Source organism: Austrofundulus limnaeus, unplaced genomic scaffold (genome assembly GCF_001266775.1).
Source record: "Austrofundulus limnaeus strain Quisiro unplaced genomic scaffold, Austrofundulus_limnaeus-1.0 Scaffold282, whole genome shotgun sequence".
Classification (NCBI taxonomy): domain Eukaryota; kingdom Metazoa; phylum Chordata; class Actinopteri; order Cyprinodontiformes; family Rivulidae; genus Austrofundulus; species Austrofundulus limnaeus.
This window is the reverse complement of record NW_013952684.1, coordinates 30,470-49,450: the sequence shown is the minus strand read 5'-3', so window position 1 is coordinate 49,450 and position 18,981 is coordinate 30,470. Positions and strand designations below refer to the sequence as shown.

The window sequence follows — 18,981 nt, the reverse complement described above, 5'->3', positions numbered from 1 at the left end:
GTGTGTGTGTGTGTGTGTGTGTGTGTGTGTGTGTGTGTGTGTTACAGAACGCAGGGAGGAGAAGATGGAGCATTATGTGTTTTTTATTATCTCAGGCTGATTACACAAAGAGGTAGAGAATGAAACGAGGGACAGGGTAAGAGGAGAGGGCAGGTGGGACAGAAAGGGACTAAAAGAGAAAATGAAAGATTTGGGTCACATCTCTTCCACTCTACCTGTTGTCATCGTATTAAACGTTGGTTTGCAGCAGAATGATGCAACCGTTCTGACTCCCACATTGGGTCAAAGGTTAGATCCATTAGGAAGCTCAGATCTTGGTAGGATTCAGGATTTCTTTTATTGATGAACAGATTAGCTCTTTTTAGTCTGACATGTATTAATGAACAAACTGAAGATTTCCACTTTACCAATGATGTCATGGAGGACTTGTTCACGTGAAAAAGGTTTTTATTTATTTTTATAAGTATCCTCATGAACACGACACTGTTTCTAAAAATGTTTTTATCCACACAGACATGCAGAAAATGACCCATTTTGGTGCTGGCTCTGTAATGTTGACATCACAGTGGCTCGGTGGTTAGCACTGACACCTCACAGCAAGAAGGTTCAATCCCCACGTCAGAACTGGAGTTTTTCTGTGTGGAGTTTGCATGTTTTCTTTGTGCGTGTGCGGGTCTTCTCCGGGTACTCCAGTTTCCCCCACACACCAAAACCATGTCCAACAGGTCGCCTTCGGGACCAGGCCTCCCTTGAAAAAGAGATCTGTGATCTCAATGGGATCTGCCTGGTTAAATAACAGTAGATAAATATTGGCACCAAAGTACACCAGAGACATAAAGTTTACATGTTGTGTTTGAATCATAGGCATTTTTTATTTTACTGCTTCTGAAGTGTAAAGACCAAAAAAAGATGAGGTTTTTGAATGCAGGAGCTAAAAAAAAATGAACTTTTTTTGTGGACTGATAATGAAGAAGAACTTCTACTTTAAACTACAAATATGCTGAATAGTGAGCATCAAAGTATGCAGATTATCGGTGAGGGGGAAGAATTTCCTCCTAATGTTCAAAGTAAATCAGAGTAAATTCTTTAAACACAAATGTTGATCATATAAAACTATTCCCGTTGATAAAATGTATATTTGACGTAGAATATATGACATTTGATTTCTGTACTAACAGTTCAGATTATTGATAAAAAACCTTCATGTTGTAATAAAAAGGTTTTTCCTATTATTTTGCTCTATTTAAATTTGCTGTTCATCATAATTAAGTCCTTCAGGTTTAGAAGGTTTTGCTGTAGTTGAGAAACACAGGCCTGGAATCTGTCGATATTATTCCTCTAACTGTCACACTTTGGGTCGAGGGTCCGGTCTATGATATCAAAGGTTTCAACAGCTTGTCCACACAAAAACACAAGATGTTCTCAGTCAAACCCAAACTTGCAAAGTACAGTTTGGGGGCACCGAGACCCTGTTTCTGTGTGGTCACAAGGTAGAAACAATAAAAAAAAACTAATGTATTCATAAAACTCATCATAAGGTGGGTGAGTTTGTTTTGTGTCCCCCGCCTCCTGATCAAACAGTGACACTGAAGAAGCAGAGCATCATCAAACACTCACACTTAAACCAGGCTCTCCCTTTGTGATTCTGACTGCAGCTGCACATCAAGCTGCTGCCAAGTGCTTCTGGCACAAGACGGTTCTTTGCAATCATAGCAGAGAGCACCCTTTTGGGTATTGCATCATACAATAACCAGCAGAGCATTTGTTGACTTAAAAGTTTTCCCTGCAGCAGTGTAGACTCTGCTCGTATGAAAGGAGAATCATTAAACTCACAGCAGCAAGTAGATTATTCAGCTAAGGGTCACTGTTGTTGCTTTGATACGATTTAAAGATAATGTGATGAAAGTATGCGGCTACTCAACTAAAACCCCTTCAAAGCACTGAAATCATATATGTATCAAGGTTATTAAAATGTAATGTAAAGGAAATTAAATGTTGATAATATAAATGTGAAAAGTATTTTTAGGCCTCTAATGGTTTAAATAATATCCCTGGTATATTAAAAAGCTATGTTAAGGCTTTAAAAATGTAAATGAGTTTTAATTATTCCCATTATCAAAGTGTAACAGATCAAATACTGATACATTGGCAGAAACCTGCTCTTATGGTCTCACTTCATCGTTTTTCTTATCCTGGTGTGACTTAAAGCTGCTTCTTATCATGTGCCGTCCCAGACTCCCAAAGCCAATCCTGGCTCATTACAAGCAGACCAGCACTGTTTTCATCCCCAACACAAACAATCAGCGCATTCATTCACATCCAGAAAATAAATCTGATCACATTGTGACACATCGTACCCTACAAGCATTCAGAAAATGAAAATGTGTGTGTGTGATACTCCTGGTTGTGTCACAGCAGTCCGCTGACGACTTGGTTTTATTCATTCATGTGGCAACAGCGCCCCCTATCAGAAAACATGAACTCAGCTCAGAAACCAGCTTCTGCAGAGGAGCAGTGGGGACATTTTTTTCTAGGGTTTGTTGTTTGAAATGAACTAATGATTTATTTTCTGTCTGCACTTTCTCAGCAAGTGGACTTTGAAACAAAGAGGTCTTACACTTTAAAGGTGGAGGGATCCAACCCTTACATAGACTCCCGCTTCCTGGCCTGGGGACCGTATAAGGATGAAGCCACAATCAAGGTATGAAGTGTTGATGTAAACAGGAGAGGGTCAATATGTTTCCACGTGGTGCTTAGGAGGGCAGAAACTGGATGTTTTTAGGTTTGGTAAAGTAAAAATACCCTGAGCAGTGATGCATGTTGGTGTGTTGCTGTTTGTAGATTTCAGTGGAGGATGCAGATGAGCCTCCAGTTTTTGTAGCTCCCAGTTACACTTTTGAGGTGGAGGAGAACGCACCCAAAGGCACCTCGGTGGGACGAGTTCATGCCAAGGACACTGATGTTGCCAACAATCCTGTTAGGTAAAATAAACTAAATAGACTCAGAAATGCAGCTTCTCCCTGCTGCTCATTTCTCATCCACAATAACTAAAGTCATCTTCAGTGGAGAATCAAATCTGTGCACAGAGTCTCTCAGCATTGTTTGCCTTCAGAGTCCAGACCAGGAGTCAGGAACCTGCTCCTCTGGGGCCATGTGCAGCTCTTTGGAGCTTTGATCGAATATGTAATGGAATTAATATTTATATTTAGCTCCACAGGACAAGTTCATTGTAGGAAGTCATGTGAAGAAAACTACTTTAACAGAACGATACTTTCTGAAATCACCAAGAAAAATGAACCACTTTCCACATTTAAAGCAGGTTACTGAGGAGAAAACACAAAGTACAGTTACAGTATATAAAACATTATTACAAGTCATTGGAATCAGGTGTTGTGTAAAAAAATGTTACTCTGACAAGAACTAAAAGTAACGGCTTGTTTTTCCTAAAAACATCAAAGTTTAGGTAAATAATGTATCTGTCGTTAGAAGAAAATTCAGAGTCACAAAATAAACATCCACTAAATGTTTTCTTGTAGTTTAGCAGGATGCAGATTTATTATTTCAAAATGAGATTCTTTCTAATTTATTACAAACATAGTCCTACACAGAGGACCATACAACAAATGTTTTTTATCTTAGTATTTAAGACTAAGAAACTTATATTAGAGTCTATACAGTTCAGTAATTTCAGAAAGTAAGAATTTAGTTTTTGGGAATGTTCTGTTTAGAAAAAATAAATTTATTGTGTTATTCCAGTTTTCTTTTTTCTTTCTGTAGGTTTTGTGTGGACCAATTAGATTCCGTGGGAAATGCACAAAATGACTCCTTAGATCAGTGTTTCCCAAAGTTGGGGTCGGGACCCAAAGTGGGGTCCCGAAACATCAAGGTGGGGTCCTGAAAAGATTTTCGGATTTAATGACATTTTTGCCTTAGATGTTACAAAGGAGTGAGGTTAGTGTATTTAAAATGGATAAATGTAGTATGCCCATGTTTAGTTGACCTGATACAAATGTTTATCATCCAGAAACAGTTGGGGGCTCAGGCTGCTACTGTTATTTTGTGGGTCAAAAGCTGAAAAGTTTGGGAACCACTGCACTTTGGTTCCCAAAGTTGGGCTTGGGACCCAATTATTGGTCATGAAGCACCTTGGATAATCTCCAGAAATCAATTTAAAGGGTAATAAAATAATTGCTGATGTAATATTTTCCCTATAACTATTACAAAAACACAAAATAAGTATAAATAAGTATTTTTATTTGTGTGCAAGCTGTTTAGGTTGTCAAAAAGCCTGTTTTTTAGGGTTATTAATGAAGTTCGTGTACTCAGACCAGTAATATTTGGGGTCACAAGTTTTTGCCATGAATATTTTGTGGGTCAGAAGATAAAAAGTTTGGGAACCACTGCCTTAGATAGTAAAGGTTGCTAGTTTCTGGTCTGGACTTAGTACTGCAGGGAGTCTTCCTTTTGCTCCGCTCACAGTGATGAATGTGAAACCTTTTAGCTGCTGCAGTAAGCGCTAAATATTCAACATCACACAAATAAATGTGTGGTAACTGTGTGCAGATACATGATTCCTCTCTACACGGATGTAGAGCAGTTCTTCAGTATTTCAGAGGACGGGATGATCACGACAACGAGACCCCTGGACAGAGAAACGCAGCCCTGGCACAACATATCTGTTTCAGCCATAGAGATCGGTACGTTTACAACTCACCAACACTCTGACTCCGTCACTGTGACCGAAGAGTCTTTGTGTCATTGCTCGTATGATTCAGATTTAAATATTTACCTGTTCAATTATTTAAGGGCTATTTTTATGTTTTCCTAAGACGTTAAACAGCAACAGCCTGAATGGTTTTGCTGGTTAAAAAAAAGACACAAATGTGAGCTAACGTGGGAGAGTCCATCACCACCAGGTTGTTCATTTGCTGCCATCTAAAACCCAAACTGTCACTCCGCAGCATTGGAAACACTCCAAACATCTTCTGTACAGCCTGCTGAATGTACCATGCTAACTTTAAATTTAATTCTAAATGTTTGTGCTAAATTTCAACCAGGCTTTGATGAAGATTTCTGTCAGAGATACTGGGGTCTTCCTCAGCTTTACCTGTTGACTTCAGGTTGTGTAATTCTTTGTTTGGTACCTCTGATGTTCTGTTTCTCCATGTGGATTATTGGACTCTTTTCATCCAAAACACTGGCCAGAAGCACAAACACAATGCTTCTGTTTAGTTGTATTGATTGGTAGGTTATTTTGATTTGTTTCTTTTTTTTATCTTACTTTTTTCTGCACAGAACCTGAGGGAAGAAGGAAAACAAAAACTATAAAATATTCACAATCTAGGCTTTCTTGAAGCCAAGATAAATTTGAACCAACTTCATCTTATCATGAAAAAAAACATTGTTGTAGTCATTTTGGTTCAACTTTGATGTTTCCAAGTGCTCATGGGAGATTTTCTGAGATATGTTAGCAATATTTGTTAGAAAGAAAGTTCGAATGACTGTCTGCGACTACCACTTGACCTTCAGCTCAATATCTGTTAAATTGAGTTTTTGTGTTTCCTAAAGTAAGAAGTCTTGAATAAAGCTGATCAGTTCTGGTCAGTTCTGTGGTTCATCAGGTAATTTGCTCACAGACACAGTTGACTCTAATCATTACTGTCAAAATGTTATTAGTGATCTTGTGTGATTAGTTAGTGACTGGAGGTTGTGTTGGGGATTATTCTCAGCTACTACTACAACAAATTTCAGCTCAGTGTCTGTGAACACGACTGAATTAGAGCCATTTTTCTACTGGGTAAGGTAATTTAGCCATGGCAGCCATCTTGAATCAGGTTGACGTCTGTCCTGTGGTTCATCAGATGTTTTTTAACACTACAGTCACATAAACAGACACCACCCTCTCCCACACAGACACATAACTGTCCTTTAGCTTCAGCCACAAACCATAATAAATCTGCTACAATGAAAAACAAATCTGAGGAATAAAGAGAAGCTTCCATCTTTACTGGTTCTATATAAAATGGTTACTTTTAGTGTAGTTGTAGGCTTTGAGTGTGTGAGGTGGTTAAAGGACACAGAGTCAAACAAAAACCTGAACTGAACGTGCCCCAACTTTTACAGGCCGAACATCAGAGTAACTCTGATGAAGTGAAATGTCTTGGTGGGAAAAAGCAGGGGTATGAGCAGTTAACCACAGGCTAGCTGAGTTTTCTCTCCCTGGCTTTGACTCCAGAACCTCCTCCCGGGCCACAGTGGCCCCACCCTGGTATTCAGTGGTCGGGACTCACGCTACAGTGAAGGACCGCGTGGTTTCTCTGCGGTGTGATAGACGCCAGATGGACAGATGGAAATGGGCTTGCCGCCCACAAAGCTAGAAGCATTGCAGTCCATGTTAACCACTTTTAAACCCTGGGAAGCTGAATAAATGTCCTGTAATGACAGGGTAGAGGGGAAAAAATCACATTGACTAGAACTGCAAATATGCAGAAATGCATCAGCCCATTTTTTTTCCTTCATTTTCAGTGTAATGTTTGTCACTTTGGCTTATCAAAATGTTCTTTGTATAAAAAAGATGGTGCTAACGGAGTGGCAGGCTGAGTCTTTTTTGTTTCTCAGAAACTCATGTCTGTAATTTCTGCAAATCAAAATAACAAATAGCAGGCTGAGTGGCTGACTGACTGACAAGGCAATCTTGTTAGGAAGAATGTGTTTTTTCACTCAATGACAAAAATTCATAGTAAAACAGACAAACAAGCAATCAGAAACCCACCCTGAAACAAAAGACAGTCTGACTTTAATGACTTTGACTTGTAAGTTTGTGCGCAGCAGAATGCTGATGGTTTTTGCTCTGTGCTGTGTGTGCACGCAGGAGGCCACCACCAAGACACAAAAGTGCGTGTTAACATCAAAGTCAAAGATGTGAATGACAACCCCCCAGAGTTTGCAAGCAACAACGAGGTCTTCATGTGTGAAACCGTAGCACCGGGGAAGGTACAGCTGTCTGCATGAGACAGTGTTGTAAACACATGTCAGCATGGAAACAGAAAAAACACCAGACACTGTTTCATATCGATGCGTGGCCTCTAACTCTTGTTTCCGTGTGTTGAATTCAGGTTATTGAAAGCGTCAGTGCAGTGGACAAAGACGAGATGGCTCACAGGCAGCATTTTACATTCAGCCTCGCTCCAGAGGTTGCCCACAACCAAAACTTCTCCCTCAAAGACAACAGAGGTGAGCCCTTTAAATCTTTTTCTCTTTTCTTTTTTCATGTTTTAGTTTGTTCCCTTCTTCTCTCACCTCTTCACTCAGAATAGATCAAAGCATAAGCAGATGGAGGCTTACACTACCTTGTAGGACTCGGCAGGTCCTCTGAACCACCGCCCCCCCACACACACACACACACACACAAAATATGTTTCTCTATCCTTGTGGGGACTTTCCATTGACTTCCATTCATTTACTGGTCATTTCTATAGCCTGACCCTGACCCCTTACTCTAAGGTTAACCACTTCATTACATACCTTACCCTAAATCTAGCATAAACTTAATTCACATCTTGGTCCTAAACCTAACCCCACCTAAAATTAGCCTCCGAAGTTTTGTGGACCAAGCTTTGGTCCCCACAAGGAGCATTCAGTCCCCACGAGGCTGCATTTTCCAAAAAATTCAACCCCACCAAGTAGCAAAAACATGGGCACACACACTCATCCTTGTACTTGCATCAAGCTGAATATATTTTATTGACTTCCATTTGTTTTTGTAACTGCGTTTATGCCTAACCCAGACATTTCCCTAAAAATAACCATTACTAGTCTATTCCTAACCCAAACCTAAATCAAAACTTAATTCACACCATACCTCTAAACCTAACTAGTAGAGCACAGTAGATCTGCAAATAAAGTGAGGACATTGAAGACAGTGAAGTTACTATCAAATACCTTACTTTGATAGTCTGTAGTAAAAACAAGTGCACACAAACACGTCCTGTGAGCTGCATTAACAGCACAGATGAAGACGTTGGAGCGGCTCTTCCTCAGACCACAGGTGCAACACGCTCAGGATGAACTACAGTTTGTGTACCAGGCAGGTGTTGGTGTGGAAGATGCCATCCTTTACCTGCTACACTGAGCCCATTCACACCTGCATAAGGAGAATGGCAGGGTGAGGATTCTCTTTTTGGACTTCTCAAGTGCCTTCTGAACCATCCAGTCCCTTATGCTACAGGAGAAACTGAACGGGATGACAGTGGACCCCTGCCTGGTCATCTGTATCACCAGTTATCTTACCAACAGGCCGCAGTACATCAGGCTGAAGGACATCACATCTGACACTGTGATCAGCAGCACTGGAGCACCCCAGGGCATGGTGCTGGCTCTTCTCTTCACTCTGTTTACGGCGGACTTCTGTTACTACTCGGAGCTGTGTAACATCCAGAAGTTTGCTGATGACACAGCTAGAGTCGGGTCTATCAGGGATGACAGAGAAGATGAGTACAGGAGCCTGATAAGGGACTTTGCTGTCTGGTGCCAGAAGAACCATCTGCAGCTCACTGTTTCAAAGACTAAAGAGCTGGTCATTGACTTTAAGTCTTAACCAAAGTCAAAACCAGTTCTTATTGAAGGAGCTGAGGTAGAACCTGTGGACCCTTATAAGTACCTCAATCTGTGGCTGGACAGCAAGATGAACTGGACCTGTAACACTGACCATCTGTACAAGAAGGGACAGAGCAGGCTATACTTCCTCAGGGGGCTGCAGCCCTTTAACATCTGCAGGAAACTCCTGTGGATGTTCCATCAGTCTGTGGTTGCCAGTGTCCTGTTCTACACTGTGGTGTGCTGGGGGGCAGCATACCAAAGAAGGGCACAGCCAGGCTAGACAAACTGATCAGGCGGGCTGGCTCTATGGTTGGGATAGAACTGGACCCTCTGGTGATGGTAGCAGATAGAATGACTATAGACAAACTACTGGACATCATGGATGATGCCAGTCACCCTCTACATACCATCAGCAGCAGCCAGTGGAGTCTATTCAGTGACAGACTGCTCCTTCCTAAGTACAAGACCAATAGACTAATGAAATCTGTTGTCCCTTATGTCGTCAGACAGTACAAATCCTGTACAGGAGGACAAAGGATAGGAGACAGAAGGAGCAGTAGCCTGATCATCACAAATGGGACTGTTAACAATTACAGCAGTAAAAAGCTGCAATAATGATGTGCAATAGACTTTGTAATGTAGTTGTTTTTTATTCCCCTTCTGTTCTTCGTTGCTGCTGGAAATGTAATTTCCCTGAGGGAACCTGCCAAAGGGATCAGTAAAGTTGTATCGTATTGTACCGTATCACATTGTATTGCATTGCACTGGGTATCTGTCTGTCTGTAATGTGTCGTGAGGGAAGGTAACTGATTGGATTAGTCTCTGCCACTCCTCAAAAGACCTAAGTATGACAGATGAGAAAATAAGAAAAACCAGAGCAATAAGTGACGGAAGACAACACCAACTAATTAAAATCTAAATTTCTCCTTGCAAATATCACTATAACCCTCAAAATTCTCAAAGTCAGGACTCCATTCAGATTCTCAACAAATGACACGCTATTCTAGTTGCAGCTAATATGAAACATTACATTATTGCACTGTTACAACGCAGTGAAGAGTGGTGTGGCTCCTTTAAGTCAGAGGCAGAGAGGGGGAGGGGGAGCTCAGTGTGAGAGTCGAAGCACAACCACCGAATTTCAGCTCAGTATCTGTAAGACTTCCTGGGTCATAGCCATTTTTCTGTTGGCTAATTTTGCTTAACTGTGGCGGCCATATTGAATGGGGCTGACCCCAAAAGGTAATAAGTTGTAGACGTCAATCCATCGCTTTCATTAGGATTTAAGAAACACAAACCCAGGTGTTCATCTGTAATTTTACTGTACATAGAATATTATTAGATTACCATGTTGTTTGCACTGCAATGCATTCTGAGTAAATGACTCTGACTGGTTGCTTCAGTGCAAGCCCCATTCATCTTTAGCATTAATTTTGGACTGCGTCTGATGTTCAGCTCTTTTCATTTGAACTAGAGCATGTTACTAGAGAGGAGGATGGCTCAGCATGCATCTGAAAGCCTGAACAGATGAAGAGGAGGGAGTCGGACAAAGGAGCTTACCAGAAAACTGATTCTACCTGAGCTCCGCTTTCTGTCACAAGCTGCTCGTGATAAGTGTCAAGATGAAAACATATTCTCGTTTATATTAGAATAATGCCTTACACTTGATATAATAAAGAGTTAAAGATAGTTTTGTCCCTTCACACATCTGCTGCTTGTCCTAACTTGGGTCACAGGGTTTTGGCGCCTGTGCTTAGCAAAACTTTGCTCTGCTCAGACCCCAGAGCAATACACAACAACGCTTCTCACACAAACACACAATAATCACTGACAGGCACACGTGTGATGGTTGTCTGCTGCTGCCCTGCAGATGGTGGACGGATGACAGAAGTTTGTGGGGCACCTCTTAGCTTTAGCCTTTTTCGTGTTAGCCTCAAAAATAATATACTAAACATCACAAATTGATCACGTTTGATCGTTTCAACCCGTATTATATGCATAATGGCTTATGGACTAATACAAAACAGAAATTTATAGTTACACATTATAACTTTTTAGCCTTGACTCTTTGTTTTTGAATGTAGAATGCAAAATGTCTACATCATCACCCCAGAATGCATTGTGACAATACAAAAGGTCTCATGAAAATGTAATAAACAGATACAATTTTCAAAGTAATCAGGTGTTTTCACTTGTCACAAATTGCAACTATTGGTAGAATAAGGACTTGATAAAATCTTATGGCCAACATGTAGGTATAGTCGGAGATCAATTTAAAGCTAAATTCCTTTCAGGTTCAGATGTGATCAGTTTGTACTCATTTTCACAGAGTTAATGTGAGTGTTAAAAGTTGTTATTTTGGCAACTGAGCCTTTGAAATAATCACTCATATAACTCTTGGTTAGCAGTCAGACTTTTGTTACATTTGGAAATGAAAAGTGATGCAGAGGAACAGAAGGCAGTAAGAACCACAGAGGCTGAACCTGAGGTCTGTGTGGTGTTCTAACACCAATAACTGGGCTTTCTCAATACATTTTCTTTGCAACAGATGAGTGCAGCTGCTATTAAACAGAAATTTAATATCCCCAAAGTCACACCTCACTGACTGTTTGTGTGTGCAAATGACTCAGGGTCAGTGTGGAAAATAAAAAAAAAAACAGAAAAACATAATTTTCTGTTGTTGTCGCAAAAGCAGAAACACGTTGGAATAATACCAGAAGGGTCTGCGTACATGATAATCAAAGTATGATTTAATGGTGAGCAACGAACGAACAGAACTGAATCAGGAAGTTCTGCATGCTCGCTACTGGCGCGTCAGCAGAAGTCAGTCAATAATATACATCATGTCAACACCATGTGACAGCTTACAACCAATCACAGATTGCCAAATGTACTGTGCAGCCAATCACAGACTCCCACCAGTCCATTGTGGAGTCCCGTTGTCCAGACAACGAGAGCGTAATGAGCTATCAGAAAGATACAGCGATGGACAGTGTCAAGGGGAAACAGATATAAATAATTAGACCATGACACTGTAAAAGTACAGCGTGAGTGGGGAATGATTGAAAAAATAAAACTTAACTGGGAAAGTTACAGCAATCAGAACAAAAAATACAATTATTAAAACAGTAGCTAAATTCTAAAATGAGTACAAATGATATAAAAAAAATCTAAAATTAGCAATTAAATTAGAATTAGCAAAAAGCTATTTTAAAACTAGTAAAACAACTAAAAGCTAAAATTAGCAAAACAACAGATTAACGTTGATTCTCGTAATTTTCAGTTGCCTCAGTGAGGAAATAGCCCTATCTGTGCTAACACCATTCAAGATATTCCAATTTTTTTAAATTATGTTTATTTTCATTTAATCTTCCGTGGCACAGTAGTGCAAGTGAAATGTTTTCCAATTGTGGTGTTAGATCTTGGTGTTAGATCTTGTGCAGCTGTTGTTAGACACTGTATCTTTTCTTCATATCTTTTTATTCATTTATGCGTAGAGTTGAGAATCTGCAGAATGGTATTTTACAAGCTCTGGTCTGCCCTAGAAACAGCTCTGTTAGGTATACATCAAAAATATGGAGACACTGGTGTAACTGTCTATACAGTATGTGTAAATAGTTTGTGTTGTAATTTTATATTGTATTTTTATATACTTTTGTTTTTATTTTATTTTCTCGCTTTTTTATTTATTTTTTAATTTTTTGTATATGGACCGGGATTATGTGTCCTTAATAAAGTTTGACTTGACATGACTTGAATCTTTGCTTCTTCCTTCTTCAATTTTCTTAAAATGTTGTTTTTCTTATATTTATATTCTGCTTAAGAAGTTTCTATAAATCATGTATTTTGCAGGTGTTTTGTGATCCTTCTGTGATCTAGGGAGAATTACAATATTAATATTTGGTATAATAAACCCTTATTGGACATTTTTTTATTATAAAGCTTCATCAACACTTCTAGAAATTTCAAGTTAAAGCAAAGAAATCATATTAAAATGCTAAATTTATCAAAGCAGTAGCTAAACTTAGCAGCAGTACAGTGGTTCTTAACCTGGGTTTGATCGAACCCTAGGGGTTCGATGAGCCGGTCTCAGGGGTTCGGTGAAGCCTCTGCCACGGAGGTAAAAACACATTTGTGTCAAGTCATGATGACACGCCCCACTTGGCCATCACTTGCTGCAGAGGATCACATGAGATTGCTTGGCCAATCAGTGCTGGCCCCAAAAAAGTATTTTGGGGATTCAAAATGACAAAAAACAAATTAATTTTAAAATAATTGAATAAAAAAGTTATTAAAAATGTTAAATTCTTCAAAAAATCCCAGTTTATTTTTTTATTAGTAAAATACTAAAATATATTTTTGGGGGGCTGAAATTTTTTACGGGGGCAAATTATTTTTTGGGGTGCCAGAATAAAGTCATACTGTAATTTGTTGAGAGTTCATGCATTGTGTTGGTTTTGTTCTTTGAGCAAGGTGATGTTCATGCACGGCTCATTTTATTCACCTGTAAAAAAACCATATACTGTACCTATGTCTTGAATTAGGAAAAAAATCATATTTTATTTATCACTAAAAAGGGTTCAGTGAATGCACATACGAAACTGGTGGGTTCGATACCTCAAAAAAGGTTAAGAACCACTGCAGCAGTAGCTAAAAGCTAAAAATGAAGCAAGTACACTGACGCAACATTTGTAGAATTTTTTTTAATAGAAAAACTATTGTTAAAATTTTGAGATTGCATTTACACAATATGCAAAACAAATGTTGAAATGTTCAATTTTTTTCTCTTCAAGATACAGTTTGTGGTAAAATCTGTCTGAGGAATGATCCATCATTTCATCATCTCACTGTATGTTTGTCTGCTTGTCTCTCCACAGACAGCACAGCCAGCATCTATGTGCTCCGTAAAGGATTCAGCCGTTTAACACAGGATGTTTACTTCCTTCCCATTGAGATAAATGACAACGGTTTCCCATCTATGAGCAGCACCAACACACTGACCATCAGAGTTTGTTCCTGCGACAGTAAAAACACCATCCTGTCCTGCAACGTGGAGCCCTACATCCTGCCTGCAGGGCTCAGCACTGGTGCTCTGATAGCTATACTGGCCTGTATCGTCATCCTACTGGGTGAGAAACAAAACAAATCATCCTTTTGACTAATATCGTCTAATTCTGACACTAACCTTAGTCAAGTTTTCTAAAGCCTTTTTGCCAGAAGCAAAATTTGTAAAATGCAACAAAAATATTTGTATCTGACAAAAAACAAATAATTCTCAGCATAAGGATTATGAGTAATATGATAAACATTTAAAGGTCAGGCTACAGGATGTGAAAGAAAAACCTTGTGGATTTTACATCCCTATGCCATTAGAACGTATGTTTTCATATTTAGATTTGTTGATAAGTCAATGAAAAAGTTGATTGATTTAATTAGTCTACAATAGAGAAATGTTATGTATTTGGAATATGTTGAAAGTTATTTAGATGTTACAGACCACAAACAGAGAAGCCTACCAAGAGATGGTACAAGTCATAGAAAGTGTAGACTAGGGAAGTGGGAAAGACTAATAGGGAGGAAGTTTGGTAAACTTTGAAGAGGATATAGAAGTTGGATCTGATGACATATAAGTGAAGGTATGGAAATGTCTAGGAGGATGGCATTGAGGTTTTTGACTCAATTATTTAATGGTATTTTTAAAAGTAAGAAAATGCCTGAGGAATGGAAATGTATGTTGATGACAATTTTAATAATAAGGGATGTACAGTATTGTAGCAACTACAGGGGAATGAAGTTGATGAACATCTGGGACAGAGCTGTGGAAGCTAGATTTAAGCTTGAGTTATACTTCAATATGGCGTGAGACAGCAAGTCGGCGATTGCGCCATTTCACATATTTTTTCCTGATCAAGTTTAAACAGGCTGAAAAGCAGACATAAATTATCATAATTCTTCCCTATGCCCTCCCACCGTTTATAGATAAGTATATAAACAACAATAGTGATGGCTGGATATTGTTTTTGAGCTGGGCATTATTTTATTTTATTTAATGTTATTTAACCAGGCAAGCCCCGTTGAGATCTCAGATACCTTTTTCAAGTGAGGCCTGGGCCTGAAGGAAACACGTTTTTGGGGGTGGGGGAAACCGGAGTACCCAAAGAAAACCCACGCAAGCACGGGGAGAACATGCAGGTCCGAACTGGGTATCGAACCCAGGACCTTCTTGCTGTGAGGCATCAGTGCTAACCACTGATCCATCGGGCCGCCTAAATGCATGAAGCACTATGCCAAACTGTAGGAGTGACAACTACGATGAGCAGAGTGGAGTCAACTGGGCTTAATGACAGTCAAAAGCAGATGAGAGAGGGAGAGGCAGAACCAAGGAGTGGTAGACTGAAGAGACACACAAAAACTGAACACAGGCGAACTCTAAAAACTGAATATGTGAAATAAACATGAAAACAAAAATAAAAGAACACCATAAACACAGATAATTGCAGCAATATGTAATTACACTCCAAATGTGCCCTCCTATATTTCCCAAAGGCCACACAAATTATATAGTTCATATTTTTCATCTTTTTTATAGAAATTTTAGAAATTTCGAAGTGACTGTGATGTGTTAATTAAATGCCAAACAAGCTGTAAATAATGTGTTTGTGTGTTTCTGTTTGGCAGCAATAGTTGTGCTGTTTGTTGCACTGAGACGTCAGAAAAAAGAGCCCTTGATAGTATTTGAAGAGGAGGACATCAGGGAGAATATCATTACTTATGATGATGAAGGAGGTGGAGAAGAGGATACTGAGGCCTTCGACATTGCTACACTGCAGGTAAAAAAGACACAAAAATAATCTTTGGGTCTTTATAAAGACACTGATTAATCCTCACATGTTGGTGATATTGCTGTAACATTAGCATGTTGTTTAATACTTTTGTTCTTTTAAACTAAAAGTAAAAAACGTAAACATTGCTGCATATCGCAGCCCGGTACATACCTGGTTTATACCTGACATATTTCTGGTTTTTACATGATATTTGCCAGTATTTGGGTCAAAAAAGAGACAGAAACTTTCCTCTAAATTTTAGAAACAAACTTTCCAGAAGCTTTTCATGGAAAGTAGTCACAGTTTTCATTACATAACTGGTACTTATTTGGCTTATTCCTCATACTTACCTGGTATGTACCTGTCTTAACTGATACCTACCTGGTTCTTACCAGTGACCTGCCTGGTAAGAACCTGGTATGTACCTGGTTCTTACTGGGTACATGCCTTGGTCATAACAGGTATATCCCAGGTGCTTACTGAGCACAGACCTGGTAGTAACCTTGTACATGCCAGGTATTTACTGGGTACCGGTATGTACCGAGCTGCGTTATGTACTGCTACCAAACTTTGTCACCATTCCAAAAAGTTTTGTAAATATTTGAATGTGCTGCATCTTTATTTACAAGCAAATTAATTAAATAATATTTGTACTTTTTTATTTTCTCTAGCTTTAAATCTCTGTCTTTATCTAACTGTTCTATGTTTCTTCCAGAATCCAGATGGTGCCAATGGTTTCCTGCCAAGGAAGGATATTAAACCAGAACTTCAATATCCCCTCAGGCCAGGCATCGGGCGTCCTGCAGCCAACAGCATTGACGTTGATGACTTCATCAAGACTCGAATTGCAGAAGCTGACAGTGACCCCACGGCTCCTCCTTATGACTCCATTCAGATCTATGGCTATGAGGGCAGAGGATCACTGGCTGGATCTCTGAGTTCACTCGAGTCTGTCACAACAGAGTCTGACTTGGATTATGACTATCTGCAGAGTTGGGGGCCGAGGTTTAAGAGGCTGGCAGATTTGTACGGGACCAAAGACAGCTCAGTTCATGACGCTGATGATGGGGAGGACTCTTAACAACGGTTTTCCTCAGTGGTGGACGCCCCTGATTTCTGATGTATTGATTCCAAGAAGATGTGTTAATCAAGGGTTAATTCTCTCCCGTTTCCAGTTGTCACCATCTTCCAACTGATTAGTTCATGCCAATTTGTCAACGAACGTTAACTGCTCTCCCTCTCTGTTGCTGGATGTTCGTGACAGTTTGTCAATGAACACATAATGAATGCTTCGAGTTGAACCACTCCCACTTTCCTTAAGTTTCTCCTGTCTCTTCTATAGTTCCTTTACTCTGTTTCTTTTGCAGGGCTAGGAGAATGGTTATGTAACCAGTTTGTTTGTCTGTGAGCAGTTTGATGGAAACAGTGTTGCTATATCATTAGTAAGACTTGCCTATAGCAAACTGAGTGTAAAAGAGGTTTTGTATGCTTTTATGGACTAGATTCATGTACTTCCTCAATAGTTCCTCAGAGAGATTTTATTACCTTAACACTTCCTGAGCGGAGCAGATTTTGCTTTGTTGCTCTCTCAAAAGAGAAGAGGGGTAAGATGAAAGTAATTTAAAAGAAAAAAAGTTTGAATGGGATCCAGCAACTGCCTGCTTACAGGCATAAAAGCTGAAGTTTTTTTCTTTTTTTTTCTGAAAGGTCCAATTTGTTGTTTTATTGTTGAAAACAGCAGGTATTCTGGTTTAGATGGGTTGATCAACTCTGGGTTGTTGATACTTCACAGTATGGTGGCCTTATAATAATTAAACAACTCCAGGGGTAGACACACATAAAACAGAAGATAGAGACCACTAGCTTTCAGTAGCTACACAGACAAGTGAACTCAAAGACTGTAGGAGTATCTGTGAAAATGCTGAAGAAGTATCACCTTTTTTCTACTCCCAAAAACAAAACTGAAAAAAGATTCCATTTCAAAACTGTGGATTTTTCTTTGTTTGCATTTCTCACTGCAGAGATGTTTTTTTTAAGTTGTCCTATATCACAGTCTTGGTGTCCAACGCCCACCATTAGCAACCATTTCCCACACTGAGTCAAACCCATGAATGATCACCTACATGTTTCACCATTGATGACAATGAATTGAAATCTGTGAGCTCTAAATATCGCCTTAAACCTAATGGACACTCTTACAAAGCAGTGCATTCTCCTTATTTCTCCTTTTGTTTGGGGGGGTGGGGTTGTACCTTAAAAGGTATATTGGAAAAGCAAAGTGTTCTCTTTGTTAGGTGTGTACAGAGCAGACATGTGATATATCACTCTGAGGATCCAACCTTCGCCTCGAGCATTCTTCAAAAAGGATGTTCTGTTTCTGCCGGTATATTAAATGTAGATGGTTTGAATGTGTTTGGTGTTGTTTTTCCCTATGCATTTGATGTATATTCATCATTTATCAAACATCATGTATGTTGGCAGCAACACCTGTTGTATCAACATGTGTTGCCATTAAAACATAAAATCTTCACATGGGGAAAAAGAACACAAGGAATTCCAGGAAGGCTGAAAACAGAATATCGTTTTTAAAGCATGCAGGTTTTATTATTATGATTATTAGTGTTGTTTTTATTATTATTATTATTATCATTATTATGACAGTAATTGTTATTTTATTGGCTGCAGCTTCACAGGAAGAAAATGATGTTTAACTTTTTGCAGATGATATTCTAATGTTCTTGCAGTTTTCTGAACATTGATCAATTAAAGGAAAGGTTTCATTTTAATTTATTGGGCTGCTTTAAGAAAATGACTGCCTAAAGTTAAACCATCAGCTTTGTGTAACAACTTTTATCCTTTGTTTTCTTTTTTATCATTCAGCAGGTTTGTTTCAGTATTTCTCCCTGTTCCAGAGGAAAACTAGCAATCTGTGTTTGTTGAAGTTGGAGAATGCCTCCTTTTTATTCTCTGTCAAGTTTTATGGTACAGATTTGTACAATTTTAAAAGTTCTTATTTTAGTATACATGCAGAATATTCCAGTATTACAACAAAAACATGTTAAAAAGATTTTAAAAATATTACAACATCACACTTATATTTTCTGAACATTGTATTGTTGCTTTACAATGTGCTTCAATCTCTGAAGCAGAAAAAAATCTTTGAAATAAATACTCTTTTTATAAAACTATACTGAAATCTGTGTGGGGTAAACTTTTTATGGCCTGCTGCTTAAAGGTAAGTATATGGTTTTACTCACACACATATGTGTGTGTGCCCTTGTTTTTGCTTCTTTGTGGGGACGATTTTTCAGGAAATTGCGGCCTTGTGGGGACCAAAGCCCGGTACCGAAGACTTCAGAGGCTGATATTGGGTAGAGGGGTTGGGTTTAGGACCAAGGTGTGAATTGAGTTTAGGTTAGTTATGGTCAGGGTTGGGCTATAAAATTTCCAACAAAAAAAAAAGTCAATGGGAAGTGCCCACAAGGAAAGAGAGACAAAGTAGGTGTGTGTGTGTGTGTGTGTGTGTGTGTGTGTGTGTGTGTGTGTGTGTGTGTGTGTGTGT

At 39.1% G+C, this 18,981-nt stretch overlaps 1 protein-coding gene across 1 annotated transcript in view; it reads left to right on the top strand.

Annotated features, from left to right (window-relative positions):
* cdh11 (cadherin 11, type 2, OB-cadherin (osteoblast)) overlaps positions 1 to 18,609 on the top strand; it is a 98,982-nt gene extending 80,373 nt beyond the window's left edge. The window contains exons 8-15 of the mRNA XM_014021209.1: positions 2,588 to 2,701; positions 2,842 to 2,981; positions 4,564 to 4,697; positions 6,872 to 6,993; positions 7,116 to 7,233; positions 13,473 to 13,724; positions 15,274 to 15,425; positions 16,135 to 18,609. Of these exons, the coding sequence (XP_013876663.1) occupies positions 2,588 to 2,701; positions 2,842 to 2,981; positions 4,564 to 4,697; positions 6,872 to 6,993; positions 7,116 to 7,233; positions 13,473 to 13,724; positions 15,274 to 15,425; positions 16,135 to 16,500 (1,398 nt within the window). The 3' untranslated portion in view covers positions 16,501 to 18,609. The remainder of the gene's footprint in view (positions 1 to 2,587; positions 2,702 to 2,841; positions 2,982 to 4,563; positions 4,698 to 6,871; positions 6,994 to 7,115; positions 7,234 to 13,472; positions 13,725 to 15,273; positions 15,426 to 16,134) is intronic.
* The last annotated feature ends 372 nt before the right edge of the window (positions 18,610 to 18,981 follow it).